Source organism: Notothenia rossii (assembly GCF_949606895.1).
Source record: "Notothenia rossii genome assembly, chromosome: 4".
NCBI lineage: Eukaryota > Metazoa > Chordata > Actinopteri > Perciformes > Nototheniidae > Notothenia > Notothenia rossii.
In genome coordinates this window covers 21,772,207-21,796,377 of record NC_136902.1, presented here as the reverse complement: position 1 = coordinate 21,796,377, position 24,171 = coordinate 21,772,207, and the positions used below count along the sequence as shown (strand labels likewise).

General features: G+C 40.5%; 1 protein-coding gene across 1 annotated transcript; it reads right to left on the bottom strand.

Annotated features, from left to right (window-relative positions):
* Nucleotides 1–89: 89 nt before the first annotated feature.
* On the bottom strand, nucleotides 90–24,167 carry smc5 (structural maintenance of chromosomes 5). Its single transcript, XM_079678180.1, has 24 exons — nucleotides 23,929–24,167; nucleotides 19,056–19,197; nucleotides 18,686–18,738; nucleotides 18,007–18,169; nucleotides 13,918–14,052; nucleotides 13,566–13,706; nucleotides 13,284–13,445; nucleotides 10,897–10,968; nucleotides 10,341–10,596; nucleotides 10,056–10,210; nucleotides 9,592–9,705; nucleotides 9,415–9,509; nucleotides 9,181–9,313; nucleotides 8,544–8,717; nucleotides 8,253–8,422; nucleotides 7,988–8,111; nucleotides 7,537–7,659; nucleotides 6,695–6,820; nucleotides 6,252–6,347; nucleotides 5,249–5,353; nucleotides 4,987–5,106; nucleotides 3,492–3,671; nucleotides 2,637–2,732; nucleotides 90–561 (listed from the first exon to the last, which is right to left on the bottom strand). Exons 1-24 carry the CDS (start codon nucleotides 24,081–24,083, stop codon nucleotides 427–429), a joined length of 3,225 nt encoding a protein of 1,074 aa, XP_079534306.1. The 5' UTR covers nucleotides 24,084–24,167; the 3' UTR covers nucleotides 90–426.
* Between the last annotated feature and the right edge of the window lie 4 nt (nucleotides 24,168–24,171).

Below are 24,171 nucleotides of genomic sequence, written 5' to 3'. Positions count from 1 at the left end.
CTGTCGCAATACCCAACATTGAAAACTGAATACTTAAATGTGATTCGTTGTAAGTTAACTATGTGAACAAATATAAGCCTTCACACTGATAATGTGGCAAAAACGTGCATCTTTTATTTTACCTTCAACATTTAAAGAACATTCTTAATTTATTCAAACATAAACAAAAAGCCTGAAACAGCTGAATATTTTATACAAATATACAAAACTCCCATGTCAACTCTTGAGGAATGGATTAAACGGAGGTATATTGAGAAAAGAAAATGTGCAATTGACTCCTTGACAACAATATCTAACATTCCACAAAACAATTAAACCTTAATATACTTCAATAAATGATTAACCTATTTATTTTTTCAGCTGTATATTTGGAACTCATTGAACAGAAAACAGTTGTAATCATGTAGGTCACGTCCGGTGATGGATTCATGGCTTAGCTTGTCGTCTGAGAGCGCGCCTGATGAAGGCCTTCTCATCCCATAGGTTGGGAGGAAGCATTTGGCTGCCGTTATGGACACAAAGGACGGTCATCTCATCAGCGTACTGAAGATTCGGCAACAGCTGGGAAAAAAACAGCAAAGCAAACGTTCAGGAAAAAGGAAAAGCACAGCCCACGTCGGTCATACAATACAGCCAATTACAATACAGCCAGAGATTCACACAAATCATATTCAAATTGCAATCGCCTAGTCTACCACTTGGAGGCAGTAAACAGCTGCCTATTGACACATGAAGTAGATACAGAACAATGTGAGCATTTATTTTGAGAAGTGCTTAGGGCAGGAGTCTCCAACACCTCGATCGGTAGCTCGCGGGCAGCTTTTCAGTAGCTTGCCGCTCGTCGTTCACAGACTGTGTAGAAAAAATCAGACTACAATAAATGGACCTGAATCACTCAGTTTCGCTCAGACACACATTTATGTTTTAAAAAATGCTCGCGTTAGCACCATGTCAGGTTTTTGGAGGATTTAATCTAGTCTTGGATTGCAGAGTATGAATGTCCTCTTGCTATTTTCAGTTGATAAATACTTGTGTAAAGTTTGTGAAGGCAGGAGGAAAAAAGCTTCCGCGATCACCGTCTCCTCTGTTCCTCCAAACCCCACCCCACCCTGAAAATAATGAGTGATAGGCTGATAGTAACCCGATAGAAACTTTATTATTCACTTAATCACTGATTGAGATGATAAAGCTAACTTAATCTCATACATTCATGGGATTTATGTAACAGTAAGACAGAATGTAAATGTGCACCCACATGCACTATTTAGGTTTTGATATGCTGTTGTAAATGCTCCTGTTGTCTGCTGTGTTCAGACTCAAGTCTTGTGTGTGATGCCACATTCAGGACCTTCAGTGTCCTTTTTTTAACAGAAGACTGTTGCTAGAAGCTGCAGTTAGACTGCAGAAGCATTCGTTTTTTGTTTTTGAGGATGGAACAATTTCACACAGATATAGGGAGGTTAGACCTATGCAACTGATTTATTATGGTTTATCATTTCATGTCAAGATGAGGAACAAGAAGAAGATGGCTGAACTGTTCAGTGTCAATCCTGTGGAGATGGAGATTATAAATCTCCAAAATCATGCTCAGCTTAAGTCTCAGCAAAACTCACAACATTTCCAGAACCTTGTAGACCCAGAAAACTATAAGAACATTCACCAAGCAGCACTGAACATGTCTGCTTTATTTGGCTCTACATACCTTTGTGAAGCAGCTTTTTCTGACATGAATGTCATGAAATCTAAATGCAGAACAAGACTGACTGATGGACATTTAAATGACTCTTAGAGTGAACCTAAGTGGACACTCCAGCATACACCTCTGGTGGACTCCATGCGGTGCCAGTCATCTCACTAACTGTGAAAAAGAGTGAATGCCACTTATTTTACACATGTGCCATAAGATGCTTGTAAGGTGGTGATTAAGGTGATGTATTTACTATGTGGGCCATACTAAGAAGTGAAAAAATGGTCTTTTGTTCTTGGACATTTATGTGAATTTTCAGTGATGTACTTACTGTGTGGGCCATAATAATATGTGAGAAATTGTCGTTTTCTTGGACCTTGATGTGAAGTAAAGAAATTGATAAGCTTTGGGTATTGCAATTTCACACGGTAACAAAAGTAGCTTGATTCAACTGATGAGTGCTATGTGAATTTAATGTAAGCGATGTGATGTAGCTCTTGGCCACTCAGATGAAGAAAGGTTGGAGACCCCTGATTTAGGGCATTTTGAAGAGTGTAAGTCCAATAATTACTGTCTTAAAACTTAAAGACCCAAGGATTTGTGTCCCCAACTACTGAAGGAAATATCTGGCTCCAAGCTGCCATCTAGTTACAAAAGATTTTTGTTTAATGTTTCGTGCTGTGCAAGTAGTTTACAAGGGCTGAAAACAGCTGAAGGTGACAATGATAATAACAGTGACAGTCAACCAAATCACTCCATGTGCTGAAAGAGAGTAGACGGTTATGTAGAGTTGGGGGGAACTCTAGCTTGTCTCTATCATCATAATTCCACAAGCATACAAACAGTCATATTAAAGTGCTGGGATGAAGGGTGGTGGGGGGGGGGGGCTTTTCTGCCAGGAAAAGACTACTTGGACACATGCCTTTGTTTAGAAGGTACAAATACTCACTTTGGGTGTAATGAAAAAGTACTGCGATGTCGTCTCTTTGCAGGCCGTGCGGACCACAATGTCAAAGACTCTTCTCTCATTTACAGGATCCATTCCCTAGACAACAAAGATAAATAGTCTCAATCACATCCAAATACTCAAGCAGGTGGCAAATAATCATGGCTTTAAATGTTTGTAGGCTTGCAAACTATTTTTTAAAGTAATACATTACATACAACTCCATGTCTGTGTTTATGTAGAAAAAGTAAAGAGCATAATATACATGATTGCGTCTGCATATAATGGATGTTTTATCATCTGAAAATGTCCAACTGTATTACCTAATTAAGGGTTAAATCCTTAAGGTTTTAGTTTGGGTTGATTTGGCCAAAATATGTTGTACTTGTTATAACAGGAAGTGCAGTATAAAACTACAGGTCCCTGAAAACTATTCTATATCTGTCATATTATATATATTATATATCTATAATACCTTGTTAAATTCAACATGTATATTTTCTACTTTCTTGTTTATTTCTAGTCTTTGAATTTGTACCCTGCCATGTGTTTTTATGCTGCTGCAACACAAGAATTGCATCAATAAAGTACTGTCTTATCCTTTATTGGGTTGTCAATATATCAGGCAAAAATTTGCAGTTTTTTCAGCCAAAATATGAAGTGTCCATCCTATATTGTGAGAATAAGGCTCACAAAGAAGTTACATTAAGTAGGATATTTATATTTTGATATTCCTAAAAATAAAAGCTGACTGTGTGTGTGTGTGTGTGTGTGTGTGTGTGTGTGTGTGTGTGTGTGTGTGTGTGTGTGTGTGTGTGTGTGTGTGTGTGTGTGTGTGTGTGTGTGTGAGAGCGCTACCTGGTTGATCTCGTCCACCACCCTGAAGGGGCAGCGGTTGAGCTCCTGCAGGGCCATGAGGTACAGCATGGTGGAGACGCTGCGCTCTCCTCCGCTCTGATGGTACGCCGTCAGCTCGTGGAGCTGAGTGCTGCTGTGGAACTTCACACGGATTCTGATCCCATACTTGTCGTACTCCTCCTGATAGGAAAGACAGCTTTTAATGGGGTGACAATTACAATTCTTATGGCCCAATCACAACCAAAAATAAAATACCATAACATTTGTTAAGATATGAACACCACAGGGTTCATACACTTTTTCACCAATGACTTCTCCATGACTTTTACCTAATTTCCCATGACCAAAAACATTACTCTTTCTCAGCGGTACCACTGAAAATTGTTTATTTTAACATGGAACAGGAAAATAAGGTCTGCATATGAAACAGGTTGTGCCTATCTAAAACAAATCAAATAGGCTTACTAACTTCTACACGCTAAAGCAACTCAAATCTCTCACCAGCAAAATACCTCGCCATTTTACGTTTCATTACTATACCGTATGTATTATCATTATAGTATTACTATTTCGGCGATTAGATAAAATATAAATTATATTTTGATGCAACTTTAGTTACATTTCCATGACTTTTCCCAAACTTTTTGGAAAAATATTGTTTTCCATAACTTTTCCAGGGCCTGGAATTAGCATTTAGAATTTCCATGACTTTTCCAGGTTTTTAATGACCGTAAGAACCCTGACACCATCTTGTGTAAATTAACAAATTGAGCAATCTATATAAGCCTCCTTGAATGAAAGGAAACAATCACTTAAAGAGCAACTTCCAGGTTAAAGACACCTGTGAATAAATGTGTAGGAAAATGATGAATACACTAGATTTTCAAAGAAATATACAGAAATATACACTACAGTGACATCTGGCGTCGTTTTTGTATTGGGGGGGAAGTAATACGTTTTCCTGATAAAGCTGTGGAGAGTATGTGCTGCAGGGAGGTGGATGCACAACGCACCCAGGAACGAACGCTAGCTCCGGTCCTTTTTACTGTGGACTCGATGTCCTGACAGGCTGGTATTTGTGCAACCTGCACGAACACAATACTGCACCATGATTACAAATGGTGAAATACAATGTAAAACTACCGGAAAATACCAGCTCCTTAAAACACAACCGCTCTACTCAACGCAACTCTACTCTACCCGCGGTCAGAGAGCGGAGATGTGTCCCCTGTGTGATGTAATATGACGCGTTTGACGTATGACCTTAAAAAAAAGCCGTTTTTAAGAGCAGAGCTCAAAATTGCTCCTTTCCCTCTGAATTCCTGCCCTTATGTCTCGTAAAACATATCAAATCCTGCATTCACTTTTTTTAATTGTAATTTTCAAGCAAGTTTAAGCATACATGTAGAAAAAATTAAAACCTGCAAGATGCTCTTTAAATTGTTTTTCAACCCTTAATATCAGTATGTGTTGTTCCTTTTGTGTCATCATGTACCTCGTTCTCTGAGTGCAGATCAACCTCTCCTGCACATTGCATGGAGCGAAAGAAATCACTAAACTTCACATTAATCTGCTCCACCAGCTGCTTCAGAGGGTTCAGCCAGCGCTCCTTAGCCTGTGAGACACCAGCAGAAATCCTTACACACACACACATTTATTCACAGGATGGTCATTCTGTCCTGCAACAAATCAGATGCTGAACTATATTTCTTTAACAAATCATCCGAGAGAAGACATTGCATTGACATGTCACGTACCTCTGATATGTTCTGTCGGTATGAGGTCAGGGCATCGCTCTTATCTTCCAGCTCTTTCTCCAGATCTTTGTTCTCCTGCTCTCTCTTTTTGTACTCATCCACAATCTCCAAAGAGAAGAAGCAAATCATCATGCAGGAGAAACATGCACCCTCTTAGGGTAAACGCCACAACATATTCAGAACAGACTGTGTATATATAAATCAGACACACACAACAATGTGGCCGAAAAAGTATGAAAGCAGAAAAATTGCGAAGAATTAGATAAATACTAAGAATAAGAAGAAATCATTAAAACAGAGCAGTATTCTATATTAGGCGCTTTCACACCGCAGTACTTTTCCCACAAAGGTTCATGAGAACTTAGTACAGATCGCGTTCACACCGGAATAAGTTCCTGGGGGTGGATTAGGCAAATGAAGCCGCTGACGTCACTTCTTCTTCTTCTTCTTCTTCTTCTTCTTCTGCTGCTGCTGCTGCTGCTGCTGCTTTGGGTTTACTGGCAGGCCGCAAACAACTTCACGCCGTATACTGCCATCCAAAGTCCCCGGCCGGAAGACCCCGGAGAAGCCGACACCTCCTCATCTCCACCGCTCCCATGTTTTCTTTTGTGTTGCCATAAGTTAGTCTCTCTGCATTCATGCGCTGGGCTAATGCTAATAATGCTAATGCGAGGATAATAAAATGGCGGCTTCACAAAACTTTTTGGGAGTTTTACGGGGCGTGGTTTGCATTCCGCCCAGCCAATCAGAAATAGGAACCTTTTTCTCTCACGAAAGTCCCTGCTCTCTAGCAGGGACGGAAAAGGGGGTAAAAAGGTTCTCATGAACTAATTTTAGTTCCGGATTTCTTTGGTGTGAACGCGACATTTCGGAACTATATCGGAACTAAAGTGGGAAAAGTACTGCGGTGTGAACGTGGCTATTGTCCTCATCTTGCCTACATAAGGGATAAATAAATATTAACAGCATTGCACAGGCAGACTCAAGTTTTCTGTGCTCTTACATTTTCACTGAGGCCAGTGAAGCACTCCGCTCTGGACCGCTCCTCGTTCAGCATGGTGTCGATATCGTCCAGCGTGTCAGGCAGTGTACTGAAAGCCTGCATTAACAAAAACAAAAAAGAGCCATGAATATTTTACCAACTTATATTTATAATATGAAAAAGGATAATATATAGAAGGAAATGTCTAGTTTCATTCACAGTTTTTTTACATTAAATGTCACTTGTTGGACGCTTTTATCCAAAGCGACTTACATACATTCAATACTGTGGGCAATCCCCACAGGAGCAATTTGGGGTGAAGTGTCTCGTCCAAGGACACAGCGGAATGTTGACTGCAGTGGGATTCAAACCAGTGCCCCCGTGATTTGAAGATCAGCGCACTACCCACTGAGCCACAACCCCCCCATTATAATAGTATAATAAAGACTGTAATCCACACTAACCTTATGCAGCTCTTCTGGTAAGGACTCGTCATGCTGCATCCTGCAGATTGACTTGGCTTTCTTCATCAGGCCTTTGCACAGTTCTGTCAGCTGAACCTTCCTTTGCTCCAGACGGATGCATGTTTGCTGCAAGAACAATCTCAGTTAGCAGACATCAGATATACAGAACAGGGAGGAGATTGACAAACAGACTAAATTAGTGACTTTGTAGACGAAACTCACAAAATTAAGCCTTTTTCCAAACTCTATATACAAAAAGGTCTAAGTCAGGGCCAGGGGTGTCTAAACTACGGCCCGGGGGCCAAATGCGGCCCGCGGGACTTTTGAATCGGCCCTCAACAAATTCAAAAAGTATAATGGAATACGGCCCACCAATGAAACTGGAGCTTTTCTTGTATTTTACTTATTACATATATCTGCAAACATATATTACACAGTCGTGTTCACGTGTTAATAAGCCCAATTTACAATAAATTCAGTCAATTACATTTGAAAATATGTTCTAACAAATCTAAGTCGATAAGAAAAAAGCCCAATAACTTATATACATAACAAATTTGAAATAGACCCTTCCTATTTCCTCTTATGATAATCAATCTGGGAATCCTGTTGTAAGATATGAGCTGCTAACAAATTAAATGAAACTCTCTGGAGAGCTGGGATGTAGGCTTTTTCTTTTTCTTAAAGCAGATTCAAGTATCAAGCATCATTTAACTACATTTGATTGATTTTGAGGCAATAAACCTCACCTCTAGTGAGCGGCCCAGCCCTTCAAATATGTTTCTGTATGTGGCCCTCGGTGAAAAAAGTTTGGACACCCCTGGTCTAAGTGAACCGCTTACATCAGTGGTCTGGAGTTCAGAGGCGCTTTCTCTACAATCATTCTCCAACTTGCTCTTCTGCGCCATCAGCCCCACCGTCTCCAGAGTCAGGTACACCTTCTCCATGGTCAGCTTCACCTTCAGCTACAGACCATGGAGAGACAGAGAGAGGAGAAAGAGAGCCAGACATTTAAAAAGACAACATTTAGGCAGACAAAAGGGTTTGCACTTATAAAGCAAAACATCAAAAGTTATATCTATAAAAATCAATCACAATATAAAATGGTAGACTTTTTTTAGTCTGATACGAGGTAGAGTTCAGTGGCAATAGAGCTTGGAAAAACAGAAAGGAGGTACATTCAGAGACAGGATGTAACATTGTTGAAGTCTTTCACAACATAACATAAACAAATCTAAATGTCAACCTAAAGCTATGGAAATCAGCTTAGCTATCAGTTCATGGTATACATACCTTCATTTGCTCCATAATCCCTGCGACTAGGGAAACTTTCTGCTGATTGACAGCTGCAACTTTCTCTTTTGTCTTAACTTCAATCGTCTGCAGGTCAATGACGTTCTGCTCCATCTGCCTCAGACTAATCGCATGAAAGGTTGGAGTTAAACCAATTCAAAAAGTATTTGCATTGACCAAACAGACAAATCACTACAAAGAAAATATTCCAATCAAGTCACATTTCCAAGGAGGGCCTTTTGTAGATTTTTTTAGACAGACTTGCCTGTCCTGTTTGGAACTGATTTTCTGCTCCAGTTGTCTCCTTTTGCCTTTCACTTCAGAGAGGCGCTTCTTCTCGGCCAATAGCTCGTTGTCACGCCGATCCAGTGTGACGGCTTCTGCCTGCAGGGCCTTCAGCCGCTCATCAATGTCCCGTAACTTGGACTCACATTCCTAGTCACAGTGGGGGTAAACAGCTAAACTCTCACATATAGAAAAAACAGATGTAGGGAATAGTGGATTTAAAAAGGATCAGGGCTATGCTTCCCCGTGTGTTCCTATGTCTCTCACTTACCTTCATCTGCTGCTCCAGCTGCAGCTTCTCTTTAGCGTCCACAGTGATGGAGAGGTACTGAGAGGGGTACACTGCAGAGTTACTGGTGCTGATCGAGTTTGAGTAATGGGACCTCTTCAATGTGTACCTCTCCTCTGTTGTGTACAACACCTTGAGGTAGGGCTCCTCAATCACCTGTCAGAAAGACAAATAGTGACAAAGAACAACTCCTTTTTAATTCAAGAGTATTAAACAAAATCTGGACTTCAATGGAAATATCAGGAGACAAATATACAACTGTCAGATTTAAGTTTACCAGTGCAAAATACAGTAAACTCAAAAAGGGTAATAAAATGCGTCACACATTGACACAAGTAAATGAAACTTTAACAACATTTCTTTGACATCTAATTCAATAATTCAACTTTTTGACATCTCTGAAAGGCACAGGAGCAAAATGTATATTTTAATTCAGTATGATTTTTATGGGTGGTGCCTTTTTATAGACTTCACTGACACATTTAACCTCAATCCACCGTTTATCTTGATATCCGACCTTTTGTTTCACCAAAGAGGATGGATTTTAAATCACATTCACGTCCCTAATATTCTGCTGTGGTTGTTTGAAAACTTGAAAAATGTGGGAAAAGGAACGTACCCTTTTGATCATGGCTTTAGTTTGTTCATTGCCCACCGGGACGTCGTGCACCTTGTACTGTTGGCAGAGGTAACTCATCACCTCATCAGGCGCGTCAAACATCTCCCGAAGGTAGGCGAAGAACCCAAAATGCCTACAAGAATTTATGGAAGTGTTGCATTACTAAATTAAAGACAAATATGCATGTTGATCTTAAAGGTCATTACGCCTCGGATAAAATTCATATTTTCTCACTTTAGGGACTCAATATTTCTTGACGACTGTTTATTAGAACACGACACTTCTGGAGCACAAATGGCGTTCACCCTCAGGTTCATCTTGTCACGGACCTTTTGAAAGGGTAACAGAAAACATGGGATTTGTCGGATAATTTAAACACGGAAGGACTTTTTTTTTTTTTACGACTCTGACCTCTTTCATGAACTTCTCCATGTCGCCCTTTCTCTGGAAGACAAAAGCCCGCAGGTCCGCGAAGGAGATGTGGTTCTCCACATACTTGGCAAAGCGAGGATCTTTCACATTGATCTGAAAGATAAAGAAAGGGTTAGCATGTGGGCTTTGCAAATGATACAAAAAGCATCACAACCTCATCAGATCACAAATGTTAGCCAAAGCCGAGACAAGATCCCCAATTCTAAAGCACTGAAAAAATGATTTTTTTATCCGGACCGTTAGCATTAATCATAAGGGTTTTATTACGACAAAGTTTATTGCCCCATTTAGATTTCAAAAGCTATATTAATTTAATACATGATTTATAATATGCTGTATTATAGTTGGACACAGATCCAACACTTTGTACAGTTGTTATATATTTACAAGGATTTTGAACAATTATCTTATTCCAACTCCTTTTTACTATAAAATGTACTTACGACCAGCATCATTGGCTCATGGACATTCCCTTCAAAGAGTAGTATGTTCCGTCTGAGCCACTGGAGGGCAGCGTGTGAGTCCCTGTGGCGTCCTCTCAGCTTCTCCTCTTTGACATTCATCATGTTGTTCATGTCCCTGAGCTTTCTTTCCAACACTAGCAATTTGAATAAATAAACCACCATGTAAACGAACCACATGGTGATGTATGTGTGCTAGCAGCATCTTATGTAAATAACTAGATATTTGTTTACGGGTTCAGATGACACTGCTGGTGGGAAACTCACTTTTTGTTTCAGCATGGAGGTTGTCCTTGTCCCTGCGAAGGTCGGACTTCTCCCCTTCGATCTGGGCTCTCTGTTCTCGGATTTGCCTCAGCTCAATATTGACGGCGTTGATCTGCGGCATCACGTCGGGTTGGTCTGTAACTTTGGCGAGCTCTGCCTTAAAGGCGTCAATGGTCCTCCTGGTGTTGCTGATTCCCTTCTGGTGGTCTGCCGCTTCAAACTGCTTAATCTTTTGTGTTTGTTTAATATTTTCAATCTGTAGGGAAGAACGGGGAGAACTATCATTAATTATGAACACCACATCTGCAGCTTAAGTCTACTTTATTCTGTGAGAAACACACACGGAACAGGAAAAGTCAACAAAATGGACTACAGACTTCATGAAGTACTGCATCATAAAGATGAGAAATCATTTGTATATAATGCAAATGGTAACTCTTTGTATTATCTCTTCTTATTTATAGAATGAATGTGGGGTTGCAATAAGACATAAAATAGATATTTTTACTATCAGGAAACGTTCAGCCCCTCAAATCTTTCTCTTTCTAATTCCCACCTCTTTGTTTTTTCGATCCAACTGATCCTTTTTCTGCTTGCACTTCAAAGAGGCTTCTTTGATGGCATCAGTCTGAAAAATAAGATGCTCACAGTTATCATCATTCATAATATCAATCATTAAATGCAGGTAAAAATTGTGCTGTAGAAAGAATGCTAAAGCCTCTAGCTTTAATGATGTTAAACATACTAAGAATATATTTTATTGTAACCTTGGTAAAGATTTGAAAATTAAATCCATGTTTAATGTAAAGTAGCAGGTGGGATTCCCAAGTGTGCCACTCTAAAATGTCTGAGCATTTTCAATTTGCATTTCCTAGGGCAATATAATGCTCGGATTCATTTATAATGCACTCAATTCATGTGAAATTCTCATGGTTGTTCTATGGTCTCTGGATTTAGGCCCCATTTACACGGGAACGTAAACGAAAGGCAAGCTAACCGAATTCAATACCAAAAAAGGGATTCCGTTCACACGGATACGGCTCAATAAACGTGTCCCTTCACACGAGACTGCTCGACTCGCTGCAATACATATGCCGGGCCTGTAAGTGGCGCTGTACTTCCGCCACAAAATATATCAAAAACCGCGAAGAAGACCCACAAGCATGGTTGCCATGGTTGCCATGATTGCCTGGTTGATATTCTCCGTGGTGGATTTAGCAACATGTAGTTATGTAGTTCTCCACGTCCACTTGTTGCTGATGGTTGTGGTAGAGGAGCTGTAGATTTTGCACTAACATCTGTAGCATGGTCAGTAGCTACTGACCATGCTACAGCAGTGAGCAGCAGAGGTGGGGCTACGGCTTCATCGTTATAAGGAAATTATCGTATAGGGCGTACACACAGAGCCGTTTGCCCCCCCCAGAGCGTTCCGTCCGCAGATCTATCCACCTTGGGACCCGTTATCGTTTTAGGGGTCCGTTTCCGCGGTTCCGTTACGGCCTCGTGTGAACGAACGGGCTATACGAAAGAGAAAAGTAGCGGAACAACCCGTTTCGTTCCCGTGTAAACAGCACCTTAGAGTCAGAGAGCTAACCCAGGGTATATGCAGGAATCCTGAAGTCAAATTTAATACCTTTTAAGACCTTTTTTAAGACCCTTTCCATACATTTTAAGACCTCATCGCAACTTTGAGTTCTAACCGGTTACATTGGCGACACACTTTACCTCACATTTACTATATTGATTGTAAGATAGCACAACTAAACAGAGTGCAGACAGACTACTGAAGCCTCCTCTCCACATGAACTTCAACCTCTCTGGGAAGGTCAGGTTTAATGCAGTATGCTGCTTTGTTGCTTCTGTACTCTGTGCTCTTTCATTCCAGTAAAACTCCTCAGAAACCATTAGAAACCAGTATTTGACCAATAAACAAAAGAATTGACAAAACTTTGAACTATGAAATATATTAAACTTTGGTGAGCTTCAGCGGGGTAATGCCATATAGGAGCTCCCTCACAAATAAAGGGGTTAAATTGGGCTGGGGCTGTCCGGGGCTAAGCCCTGGCACATAGGACGATGCTCTGACGTCATCACCCTCACACATTTGTCATATGTTTACAAAAAACGATATATATGTTAAGACTTTTCTCGTTCTTAATATAGACTATATTAGGGTCATATGTGTTGACTTTACTTTAAAATAGCAGATCTCTGTGACCGGATATAGTTTGGCTTAGACCCCGGCCCCACGAGGACGCATACGGTAAAACGCATACGCAAATGCAAAAAAGTCTTCCGTTCACACACGATTCATTAACGTGTCCGTTCACACTAGACCGCTGGAAATGCTGGAAACGCTGTAGTACATATGCCAGGCCTGTAAGTGGCGCTGCTGCCGCCACAAAATACACCAAAAGCAGCGAAGAAGACCCCGGAGCATGGTTGCCATGGTTGCCCTTCTGTTTATTCTCCGCGGTGGACGGCGTGTTCTCCTGCTGTATATCTCTCAGGTAGTCCACCAGCAGATGAAAAACACCCACCTCTCCGCCTCTCCCAAGGGACAGAGCGGAGCAAGGCAACGAAACTTAAAATAAGAAGCAGCATTTTAAGGCGCGCTATGCATGGGGCCGCCTTGAGGGGGTTTCCCGACATGTCGTTTCAGTAAATTAAAGGGTGTTTCATGTTGTCGTTGCTGTGGACCTTCTTAATACCTTGGAAAATGCCGTTTAATACTTTTTAATAGCCTTAACTTTCGCTAAATTGATTTATCAACTTTTAATACTTTTTAAGACCCCGCGGACACCCTGTAACCCCTCTCAGATACGGACAGATCATATGTATAATGCAGGCTGAATGATATCTACAGAAAATTACAAACAATATTTCTTCTTTTAGTATCGTGCTACAGCCCCTATCAGAAAGTAAAAACATTTGCATATTCACCTTAGCCTTTATTTGGGCCTCAGAGGGCTTCAGCTGGTTTTCAATCAGCTGAATCTTCTTCAGCATGGGCGCGTGCGCTTGCTTCAGGGCAGAGAGCTGCTTTTTGGCTTCGTCTCGCTCTTTCTTCACTCCCTCAAGCTCCTTACGGGTTGTCTCATACTCCTAGTATTCAAAATGGGAAGAATCAGAGCTGACAGTCCAAATCATTCAGTTGGACTCTGTACGAAAAGGGACAAACAATTAAATCAAGTTTGCAGTCAGAGTTTAATTCCCACCACTCACCACCCATGGTTTTTTCTTGTCAAGTAACACAATCACGTCCAGGTGTCTCTTCTTTTCGTAGTAACGCTTCACATCATGTTTGTTCCTCTCATTCCTCTGCTTGGCCTTCTCCAGGAAACTGGCCTTCTCCTTCACAATGTTCTAACAGGAATCAAATCAGAACTTTTATATGAAGTTAAATAATGGATGGGTAAAGTGAGTTATGTTTTGTAAAAACAATGGCGTCTGCATAATGTCAGACAAACGTTGTTGAAAGAAGTTGGAAGTCTTCCTAGATGTTGATAGGAAGAGACTTTCAAACTAAATTTGACAGCTCTCTGAAATAAATAAATTATTCAACAATAATGTGTACCTCCAGTTCCCTTTCTTTGGTGCGGAAGTTTTTGAGCTCACAGTGGTATGCGAACATCTCGGGTGGTCCCACTGACTTCTCTGTTGCCTCCAGCAACTCAATCTTGGACATCTTTGCAAACTCTCCAACTTTTTCCTGTAGGGAAGAAACCAACCTCATCAACGGAAAGATGAAAACAGTGAACCAGGGCTCTCGACTAAGTTTTCTCATCATCCTCCCGGAACCGTCCCGAAATACAATCTAAGCCGTCCCGAAATTAATGTGGACCGTCCCGAATTTAAAATATTAGTTTTTATACATTATCATTAGTTAAAATCATTCAAAGTGACCTTTAACATAAATAAAACATCATACAAATCATTAGATGATAATTCATCAACCTTTTTATTTGAGTAAATCAGTCAATCACATGAACAAAGGCCAAATATATTTAAACAAACACACAAACGAGAAAATTACTCTAATATTGAATCAAATCCCATCCCATCCAACAAAAACAATCCAACACTCTGTCCTGAAGACAGAACCCAGAGTAACCACTAACCAGGAGGACAGTCTGTAACACAGTCAGGAGACCTTTCCAAACTGCCCCGCCCCCTCGCACACAGACGGGAGAGAGAGATCTCGTCTGGATTGGAAAGCTCGAAAATACATCATAGACGCATGTTGTAGTCTTATTGCATATTAGAAACGGAGTTGGATAAACTAAAACTGCGATATAATGTTTATGTAGCAATACTACATATGACATATTTTTTAAATGTCTCCAGTACCGATAAAAAGTCAGATAACGTCGGAGCTTAACGTTACCACTGTCTTTAATAATTCCGGCCCGGGCGGAGCCCGTTTAATACCGGGGCTCGGTACCCATCCATACATAGGGAGAGACGCAGCATATTGCTAAGGACTAAATACGATGGAGGGTTCTCATCTCAGCCTTATTACCCATAGGGGATGAAGAGGAGTAAGTAAATAAAGAGGCCGGCGCTCCAGGGTCTGGTTCTGCTGTGCGTTTTTGTGATGTAACGGTAAAACATTTCAGAATTCCTCCACGGGATACCATTGTCATTTTACATCACTCAAACCGCGAAATACACACACTCAGTACATAGCTAGACCCGCGAATTTGCTGGACAGGATTTCGCGGGCACAGCCAGCTACGTACTGTGTGTGTGTGTGTGTGTATTTCGCGGGTTGCTAAATGTTTTGTGCGTGTGTTTATGTTGACAAGGAGGGTTAATAACTGTGTGCTACACAAAACGTGCAGTCGGTTTCATTTTCATCGCCGTTTGTAGTAGAGTTAGCAGGGTATTTTTATTTGAACTCTCGTCCCCAAATTATTTTTTATCCTCCCCGACACTATTTTTTCCGGCCCCGGGTCGACGGGACGTCCTTAAGCTCGAGCCCTGCAGTGAACAAAGTGTTATGGAAGTCACACTTTAGTCTTGATAGAACTTTTGAGGCTTCCATATGTGGACCACGTCTGCAAACTGACACATTGATGAAATATTGAAAGCTATTTTTAGAAAAGAGAACACCAGCCACCCTAAAGAAATACTTTTCACATAAATGTTGAGCAGCAACAACTACTTTAATTGACCAGTGCATGACATTAAGGATTTTGGGAGATGGCCCTGTGGGCCATCTAAGCTAATTTACAGATGGCCCAATAGAGATTGCCCTTAAAAATGCGCGTGGACGAAATGACGCACAAAGGGTTTGGGGGGCCTCCCCCTAGAACATTTAGATTTTTGCAGGTCTTACTGTAGATGCTGTCTGGTGCATTCTATAGACTGAATTATAAGATGAACCACCACAATATTATACGATTTCAATTTTATCCTTAATTTCACTTGTTTGTTTGTTCTTGTTTGTGTTTGCTCGCTTCCATCTGATGAAGGCAAATGCCTTTCCAGATGTAAAAAAGTAGAAAAAATTACATTCAGTTGTAACTGCCAAAACAAACATTATTTACACTATTATGGCCCCTGTTAAAAATGTTTGTAATGGTATCTGCTGTAAGTTGGGCCCTCTCTCATGTCATCAAATCCCCCTCCTCGACTCCTTGGTCCTCCGGTAGTGACCCGGAAATGAATTTCAGCGCGCCATGTTGAAGGACATCTCATTTCTCTAAATGCACTTCGAGGACCGAGGATCAAGCGTCGAGAAGGCTCTTTGGAGGAGCTATAATCGAGGATACACTGATGGGTCCTCCACGGCTCCTTTGTGGATGCATTTCCGGGAACAGAGATGTTTCAAAGAGTCGTGACGCACGGCCGGACTTATCTCAGCCAATGACAGCTCTGCATGCATCCCCTGGATATTATTTTATTAACTGCTTTCATCGCGACGCGATGTTTACAGTGAGAACAGCTGTGAGGTCCGTGCAGAAAGCAGAGCAGTGTGTATCATATATATCACTCAGTATAACAGGCCTACATTACTCTCTGTATTTGCTTTAGTAGATATCTACAAACAAAGAGTCAATATTTTTCTAAAAACATTTAGTGCTTCACATAATAAAATACACAACGGCTGTAGCCTGTTTTAGGAGCTGTAGGTGCGTGTCTGTGGTGTAGGTGTGTGTGGTACAGTGTGTGCGTAGATGCAGCGGACAGAAATGTCTCAGTTGGTTTGGTGTCCTCTGCTTACTTTTAATACTTGTAAATAAAACTTTTGGCCCGTAATTTATTTTCCTTATTGTAGCGAGAGGGGGGGGATATATCCAGTCTCTGATAGTGTTACGTTATTATGAGAGTGCTCTGTTTGATTCTGAAATTGTACATTATATATATATATATTTCTCTTTAAAATGACCGCTCAGAGGAGAGGAGTTCTCATTTCTCTAACCGTCTGCTGCTTCCCCTCCTCTCTCCTCGGTTCCCCTCCTCGGCTCCTCCGCTCGCATCTCCTGTGGACGGGACTAAGTATCGAGGATAGGAGTCGAGGAGGGGAGTTAGAGAAATGAGAAAGGGCCCTGGTCGAACGAATGCCTCCTCATCCGGAAGCTGACCGAGCAGACCCAAGCAGCCATGCGCATCCGCGAAGCACACACAATGGCGACGTCAGAGTTCCCGTTAGCAAGCAAATCTAAATCTCTTCGGTCAAAATGTCCGGTCAAAATAATTTCCCTTTAGCGCAATACCGCTTCAGTTGCGCCACTTATGTGACAGACAAGAAGAGTATGTGACAGACAAGAGTACTCAATTCTAATGTCTAACACTTAATGTGGAGAAAGAGATGTCCTGTATGGGTTGATTGTGCGTTGATCTGTTGGTAATGCCTTGGGGTTCCGGTGGGCATGTAAACAAATGCATAATGCTGCGCTATACTTTGTGGCCTCACCCAGTTGCATAGCGACACTTATTGTTTAGGTGTCTTTTAATAAGCAGGTAGTCCTATCATTAGCTAGAACTAGCTAGATCTGATCAATATGGACATAAACGCAAGTGAAGTCTAATCTGATGGGAGAGAGATCAGCTGCTGCTGACGAGTCGACACGCAGCTCTGCATGATCACATGCAGCGGTGAGCGGAACGAAACACACACCAGGTTAGAATATCACACGTAACGGTAATTGAGTTTAGTTAAACAATGCCGACAAACAGCTTTGGTTTGGTCCACCTGTGTTTGTCCGTCATCCTTGTACGTAACTGCGAAACCAAAATGTTCCCAAACCCGATACTTCAATGATGCGGGAGGATTTTCGAGCTCAACTTTATCTGCGTTCGCCATTTGCTCAAATTACTGACTAAATTTGAACGCATCCCTCTGACCAGCGCTCATAGTATGCCTCTCTTCCAATGAAATGACTTGCTCGCTCTATGACGCGTTGAAGCCAATGTGAGCAAATTACTCTGTTATTGAGAGGTAATTTTAAATTAACTCTCAAACTACCTAAACTAGTTATAGATGTTTAGTTTTACTGTCGGGTCACTCATTACTGGATCCGCGAGCTGCATGATACTGGCATAATAGATTGCCCGATCGGGCAACCAGCAGGTGAGGCTTCATTGCCCGAGCTAAATACTAGATGGCCCAGGGCCATCGGGCAGTCCTTAATGTCGAACTCTGTTGACACAAACATACCTGAGGTAGAAACTGGCAGAGGTTGCTGACTTGGATTTGCAGAGCCTTGACAACTTCTTCCACTGCTTTCTGGCTGCAGATCTTTCCATCGAGCATCCACAGTGACTGGTTGTTCTCCACATGGATCTCTCTGTGTATCACTACATTACCCTCAGTCTTGTACCTGGAACAACAACAACATTTTGATTCTTTAATCAGATACATTCACAATAAAAGTATATATATATTTGCTATGAACAATCTGCAATAAATGCACATTTTATGGACAATCTTGCATCAAAGTTATTGATATTGAAGTGACTGTTATTTTGTATATATTGATTATTGTTTTTTTTGTATCTTAATGTGTGCATATGTGTAAATGTGTCTCTTGATTGTGTATATAAGATATACATATTTTATACGTATTTGTATACATATCTTTATTACTGTATAATTTTACATTCGGGATTGTCTGTAAACACAAACTAAGTAAGATTGACATTAAAGTTGACTTTGACTTGGATATATATTGCAACAATCTTTCAATCATTAAATAGCTGAAACACTCAAAATAGGGGTATAATTTAAGTTTTGACTCGTAATTTCTCAAATACTGAATTGTGTTTTCAAAATGAGTAATGTATTTATTTAAAAAAGAATTACAGTGTGTGTTTGCAAACTCTTTCACACAACTTACAGTTCGATCTCAACGAATCCTTTATTGCAGCCGCGTTTGACATAGAGCCCAACCTATAGGGGAAAAAAACAAAACGAATAGTAAAATACAAATAGTAACATACAAATCATAAGAATTGTAACTTATTTGTGAGCTAAAACAATTGAATGATGGATGGACTGATTAAGACTGGTTTGGGGATCTTACCAATAACAACAAACTCATAAATAAAGCTTAGGAGGACAATGAAAGACCTTCAAATAACAGTGCCTAATGCCTATCTATCCATCAAGTCATGCATTTGAGTCACTCACAGGTCATTTGTAAAGAAAGCAAGAACTGATCAAGTCCAGAGAACATCTACCAGTGCTTGTGTTTCTCTGCCGTTTACCTTGTCGCCTCGGCCCAGGATGGCGGCCTTGCCGGCCAGACCCAGACAGATGGCACACACGATGCTGGACTTGCCAGTTCCGTTGGCTCCAACGATCATGTTCAGATTAGCTCCAGGGTGCACCACCGAGTAATCGTATGTCCTGTTAAGGTATCAGCCCATATGGATAAAACAAGTCAAATATATATTTGAGGGAAATAATATTGCATATATCAGAAAACAAAACTAAGATATGTTGTTTAGCATGTGATATATACTGTTTAAGATAAGATGGACCTATATTAATCCAGTGGGGAAATTCAGTAGTTTAACAGCAACAGGGTAAGATTGAAAAACAGGACAGCACAGATTCACACAGATTAATACAAATTAAGGATCAAATCAAAGATAAAAATTATAAATAACTATAAACTAAGAAATTAATTAAAATGAACATATATACATATTTGGTCATGTTTACATATTATTTACATGTGTGTTTGAAAACAGTGTGTATTTTATGTCCAGTAATTGCCTCACATTGTTGACCCATTTTTGTGCAGCCTGATGGCTTTTGTGTTGCTATCTTAATGAGAGTTTTCATTAGGAATTCTACACTAAAGTCTAAATATTTTAGTTACAGTATAAACAGTGTCATAAATGTCAAGGCAGGGCAACAACAGGCAAACTGCAGCTTTCAAAATGCCCATTTGGTAGAAACATCTAAACAAAAGCTTGAGGGGAGAATTGTTGCTCTCCTGTTGCATCTGACTTTTTTTGTAACAAGGTGAATCCTGATAAATACAGTCTATGATTGTACATAATAAACTGGCAGTTGAAGTCACAGAAAGAGCTGTTTTGTGACCTTGACTTGAACTCCTCCACCAAGATCTTCAGTCATGCTTTCAGCTCCAACTCAGGAACAATTTAATAAGGTCCTTTAAAATCTTTATTGGAAATCAAAATAGATCAAATGCGACCTGATTGTATGAATCAGGTGTGTGCATTAATACATAAGACATTAATGACACACAGGAGATCCAGACGGCAAATCCAGATTATTTTACGGACTCAATATAATATTGTCAAATCAAAATGGTAACAATTTGCAGTGGTATATGTGTATGTGAGAAGGCCTGCCCCCAGAAAGCTGGCAACTGACACAGAAGGATGGTGATTCGTGGTAAAAAAATAAAAGAGAGAAAGTGCATCTCTGTCAGCAGAGCTTCTGTCAGTCAGAGGGTTAGGTAAAAGTTGAGATGTCATGTTAGGATAATTAACTAAAATACACTTCATTTATTTACATTTATTTTTAAATAACTGTCATGAAGTGTGTGAGGGATACAGACAGAATAAAGGCCAGGCATATTTTTATTAAATTATTAACAAAAATCGAAAATGTGTGTGCCCTTTCGTGAATTTGAGCCCCTTCCACATCCTCTTCACGTTTCAAAGAAGCAACATGCATAGTATGTTACCTCTGACTGGTTGGCCACCTCTGTTCTAGTCGGACCCATTAGAGCGGGAAAGCTGTAAGTATAAGTATCTGAAATAAATATGTGTACCAGGGGCGGCGGGTACTGTAGGCCAGGGAAGGCTAAGCCTTCCAAAATATTTTTGTCGCATCCTGGTCAAATAAAAATATAATTTATAATGTTTGTGTCTTTGACATTAGCGCTGCTATGCAGCCACGCCCTAACAAACGAGATCGCGCTAAGCGGTCCTACGACGCTGGTTATCAACTCAGGGTTTCTTTCTCAAGCTGAGAGCGCATTCACGTGAAAGGGGCGGGGTTAGCTACATTTGACCAATCACAAACAGGGACAAGTGTAGCCTACTGACAGCGCAGCATCATACTTCATTAATGAAAAGTAAACTAATATTAGACAAATATGAACTTTAAACATCCATGATTTAAACATATAATCCAGGATATAAGCCACATAGTTGCACCAGCAAGGTGAATATAGAACAAATGGTTAAAAAATAAATAAACTACTGAGTGTTTGAAAGCGTACAACAGTTTTATGATAATACTGCCCCATCTAAGACACGAGTGGATCTGACTTTAAATTACATTTGAGTTGAGTGTTTCGTCAACCTAATGTGTTGCTTAAAATAAATAACACTTCTGCATACAGTATGTGACACTGTGTAGGTGATGCACGGCCAGATACGCGTCGAGAAGCTGACGCAGATAAGGAAATATATGATACATTATATGATCGATGATCTGATTGATGATGTGATATGAATGATAAGTGCGACACGTTGGCGTCTTCTCTGCATACGGCAGTTTAAACTGTATTTATTTTATCCTGTAATAATATGGCTCGATAGATTTAAACCCTGCACACTGAGCTCTGATTGGTCAGCAGGCGGTGCTTTCACTGAGTTGATCTCTTTTCTATAGACGCCGGAGGCGGGCAGCATCAGGTAAAAAAAAGTTATTTAGCCTTCCCAAACCTGAGCCTGACGCGCCGCCTATGATGTGTACCAATAACTGTATTGCATTGTTTTCTTATGCGCAATCACTTCATACTGTCTTTGTCGTCCTGCATTTATTGCAAGTAACTAGGGGTGTAACGGTACACGTACCGAATAGGCCTTCGGTTCGGTACATGTGTGTACGGAACGAATATAACGTCATACGTAAAAAATTGAGAACGTCAACAACTTTTTGGAAGTAATCTCAGGTGCTGCGTCGCAGCATTCAGAGTAATTTGCTCACATTGGGTTCAACGCGTCATAGAGCGAGCAAGTCATTTCATTGGACGAGAGGCATACTATGAGAGCTGGTCAGAGGGATGCGTTCAAATTTAGTCACTAATTTGAGGAACTGTCGAAATGGCGAACGCAGATAAAGTTGAGCTCGAAAATCCTCCAACATCATTGAAGTCTCCGGTTTGGGAACATTTTGGTTTCGCAGTTACGTACAAGGATGACGGACAAAGAAAGGTGGACCAAACCAAAGCTGTTTGTCGGCATTGTTCAACTAAAATTGGTTACACGGCTGGCAATGCATCCAACGTGCACACTCATTTGAAAAGGCATCACCCGAACGTGAATATCACCGGTACCAAAAGAAAAAAGACTGAAGTGCAAACCCAACTCCCACTAGCATTTAAGCCTCCACCACTCGCAAAAGGTTCAGACCGAGCCAAAGCTATTACAAACGCCAAATATCCTTATGTTGCCATGTTAGCAAAGCGCTACCTGGCTGTATCTGCTACCTCTGTCCCTAGCGAGAGGGTGTTTTCCACAGCAGGAGACATTGTTAGTGCCAGCAAATCTGCCCTTTCGGCAAGCCATGTGGACAAGTTAATTTTTCTTTAAAAAAAAAACATGAAAATACAATGACAAGCAAGTCATGTCAAACTGGCAGCTTAGGTACTAATACAGTACAGTTCAAATACAGATTATTTCAGTTCATCGAAATGCTGCACCTTAATGTTTATTTTATTATATTTTGTATTTTATTTGAGTGAATACATTATTCACAGTTTAATAATAATTAAAAACAAAAATATATATATATGTTTTGTGAAAAAAATTCCGCTGGACCGAAAACGTACCGAACCGAACCGTGACCAAAAAACCGAGATACGTACCGAACCGAAATGTTTGTGAACCGTTACACCCCTACAAGTAACACAATCACGTCCAGGTGTCTTTCCCCCACCCCCCCTTCTTCATAAACTACTTATGGAAGAAATGTTTTTTATCCCACATCAAAGTTGACAAAAATGCTCATTCTTGTTCTCTGGAGAGGACTTTGAAACTCAAATTACTGAAAAAGTAAACAGTAAAAGTAGTTCATATTATGTTTGCAAGTAGTCCAAGAAGTTTAAGTACAAACATGGCAGTTTCATAAACTACTTATGGAAGAAATGTTTTTTATCCCACATCAAAGTTGACAAAAATGCTCATTCTTGTTCTCTGGAGAGGACTTTGAAACTCAAATTACTGAAAAAGTACACAGTAAAAGTAGTTCATATTATGTTTGCAAGTAGTCCAAGAAGTTTAAGTACAAACATGGCAGTTTCATAAACTACTTATGGAAGAAATGTTTTTTAGACCACATTAAATTTGACAAAAATGCTAATTTTTGTTCTCTGGAGAGGACTTTGAAACTCAAATTACTGAAAAAGTACACAGTAAAAGTAGTTCATATTATGTTTGCAAGTAGTCCTAGAAGTATTAAGTACAAACATGGCAGTTTCATAAACTACTTATGGAAGAAATGTTTTTTTATCCCACGTCAAAGTTATACGAAAATGCTCCTTCTTGTTCTCTGGAGGGAATTTTGCCATTCTCAAAAAGTACACAGTAAAAGTAGTTCATAGTATTTGTGCAACAAGTTTATGAAGCAATAAGTCCTAACATTATTCTCATAAATGACCCCGTTCCTCAATCGCAAATAATAGAAATGAACCACATGCCATCCAGCTTCCCAGGGTTGTTTTATTGCATTACCGTAAACCTGTAACTAATCGCGCACTCGAAATACAGGGGCGGCTGGTTTGACCACGCAAAAGTGAAAGACGGCTGGCTTGACCGCAGTGACTGGGGTACGTTGTAATGTGATTGTACATGTTATTAGGAGAGTAGCGAGTGACGCAATTTATAGTTTGAATTTGTACGTCACCAGGTGTAGGACTCAAAGGACTCGGGTTAATGGCGAGGGGAGACTCGTCACTCCCTGCTGCTTAACACACAACTGACGATGTTCATATGCAGGTCTCATAGTACCAGGAAGCGTTAACTATGTTAGCATGTTTGCTATTAATGTGGCCATCCAGCTATCATCAAGATAATATGTATACGATATATTATGACTAGTGGCAGTTGAGTTTCAGTCTACAGACGGTGTTCTCTGTTGTTGATAACTTACAGGAAGTTTTTCATGGTGAGGCGAAATATCGATCCCTCCACAAAACGACCCTCCACTCCGGTCCCATCGGGCTGACTGTCGTTTAACAAGTTCGCTATGCTGTTGGCAGTCTGAGAGCCAAGTCTTCGTCGCGGTTTTTTGCTGGACGCCGCCATGGTGAGTCAAAAGAGAAGACTGCCAAGCGAACAACACAACACGGGTGATTTCGTTCTTATAAATGCATGCATTCAATCCCGCGCGCTT